Here is a 2,272-nt window from a genome sequence, read left to right as displayed (position 1 = left end):
TTTTGTTGACGGGGCTTGAAGAGACATTCTGGAAAAACAATATGAATAACCATTTTCTGTAAGAAACTACAATCATTTTTATTAGGCATTGAAAGTTTGGATTAGAAAAAGTATTGGGAGAAAAATCCCTCAAATTAGACAATTTAATACCTTATGTAAATGTTGGATATTTTTCTGAATGCTTTACCATGGATAGGTCTTGTAACATTTATTGTTTTAGAGCTGGAAAACATAAAAAGTTGCATATTAAGAATATTTTAGGCTGCTTTGCGAGTCGTCTTCCAGGCCCTGCGTCCGAGTCTCCACCGCTGTGGGCAGCTCAGACGCCGAAGCTCTAACTGCAGCTATGAGCAGCAACGAATGCTTCAAGTGTGGACGATCTGGCCACTGGGCCAGGGAGTGCCCTACTGGTGGAGGTCGGGGTCGTGGAATGAGAAGCCGTGGCAGAGGGTTCCAGTTTGTTTCCTCATCTCTTCCTGATATCTGTTACCGCTGTGGTGAGTCTGGTCATCTTGCCAAGGATTGTGATCTTCAGGAGGATGCCTGCTATAACTGCGGTAGAGGTGGCCACATTGCCAAGGACTGCAAGGAGCCCAAGAGAGAGCGAGAGCAATGCTGCTACAACTGTGGCAAGCCAGGCCATCTGGCCCGTGACTGTGACCACGCGGATGAGCAGAAGTGCTACTCTTGTGGTGAATTTGGACATATTCAAAAAGACTGCACCAAGGTGAAGTGCTATAGGTGTGGTGAAACTGGTCATGTAGCCATCAATTGCAGCAAGACAAGTGAAGTCAACTGTTACCGCTGTGGCGAGTCAGGGCATCTTGCACGGGAATGCACAATTGAGGCTACAGCCTAATTATTTTCCTTTGTCGCCCCTCCTTTTTCTGATTGATGGTTGTATTATTTTCTCTGAATCCTCTTCACTGGCCAAAGGTTGGCAGATAGAGGCTGTTCCCAGGCCAGTGAGCTTTAACTTGCAGTGTAAAAGGAGGAAAGGGGTGGAAAAAAAACCGAATTTCTGCATTTAACTACAAAAAAAAGTTTATGTTTAGTTTGGTAGAGGTGTTATGTATAATGCTTTGTTAAAGAACCCCCTTTCCGTGCCACTGGTGAATAGGGATTAATGAATGGGAAGAGTTCAGACCAGTAAGCCCTTCTGGGTTTGAGTGTGTTCCCATGTAGGAGGTAAAACAATTCTGGAAGCATCTGAACTTCCATAAATAACATTAATTTTTAGTATAATGACGGCCTTGGAATGTCTGACCTCAGTAGCTATTAAATAACATCAGTAACATCTGTATCAGGCCCTCGTAGAACATACAGTTGAGTGGGAGTAAACTGAAGACACAACGTGTTGATGGCTATGCCAGGGAGATCGGGATAAAAGCCCAACACAGGAGCAGCTTCATCCCATACAGATGGTGATGGCAAAGGTGTAGAACACATTTTTTCAAAGACTAAATCTAAAACCCAGAGTAAACATCGCTCAGAGTTAGCATAATTTGGAGCTATTCAGGAATTGCAGAGAAATGCATTTTCACAGAAATCAAGATGTTATTTTTGTATACTATATCACTTAGAAAACTGTTTCATTTGCTGTAATCAGTTTTTAAAAGTCGAATGGAAAAAGCAACTGAAGTCTTAGAAAATAGAAAATGTAATTTTAAACTATTCCAATAAAGCTGGAGGAGGAAGGGGAAAAAAAAAAAAAAAAAAAAAAAGAATATTTTAAGAAGCCAAAAAAAAAACATTTCCTCTGTATTCAAGTCCTGCCTATACCTCTTCCTTGCTATTGGCCATTTAGCTTTTTGTTAGACTAATCAGGTGCCTTAGGCAGACAAGGTAAAACAGCAACACATTTTTACATATAATTCAACAAATGCAACACATCTTTACATAGTTATACAAATATTTTGTAACAATGAAACATCATTTCTCCTTTTACTTTTTTTCTTCAAACCCGCTCTTATATGCCTCCTTGTTCCCTTTGAAATTCATGGATTTTTCATTAATTTTGTTACATGCATATGTGTATGTAACCTGCCCAATCTGTATGTTACTTGTCTGTATGCTGTCAGGGTTATAATTAGGTTGAAGGGAGATAAATACACAGGGAGAAAGGAGAGCAAAATAATAGTATGGATATGTGAAAAAAATCACAAGGATTCATACTGTTAAGTACCTAAGAAACAATAACACACACATACTTTAATTTAGTATAATGTTATTTGTACGTATGGTTTCGGGGCTCACCATTTGGTATTGGATA

At 39.7% G+C, this 2,272-nt stretch overlaps 1 protein-coding gene across 1 annotated transcript; it reads left to right on the top strand.

The window, feature by feature from the left end:
* The first annotated feature begins 267 nt into the window (after positions 1–267).
* On the top strand, positions 268–1,697 carry LOC130876586 (CCHC-type zinc finger nucleic acid binding protein). The gene has a single exon (XM_057773201.1). The coding sequence runs from the start codon at positions 347–349 to the stop codon at positions 857–859; it is 513 nt and encodes a 170-aa protein (XP_057629184.1). The 5' UTR covers positions 268–346; the 3' UTR covers positions 860–1,697.
* Positions 1,698–2,272: the final 575 nt, after the last annotated feature.

Source organism: Chionomys nivalis, chromosome 1, assembly GCF_950005125.1.
Source record: "Chionomys nivalis chromosome 1, mChiNiv1.1, whole genome shotgun sequence".
Lineage (NCBI taxonomy): Eukaryota > Metazoa > Chordata > Mammalia > Rodentia > Cricetidae > Chionomys > Chionomys nivalis.
This window is presented reverse-complemented; position numbering and strand designations above follow the sequence as displayed.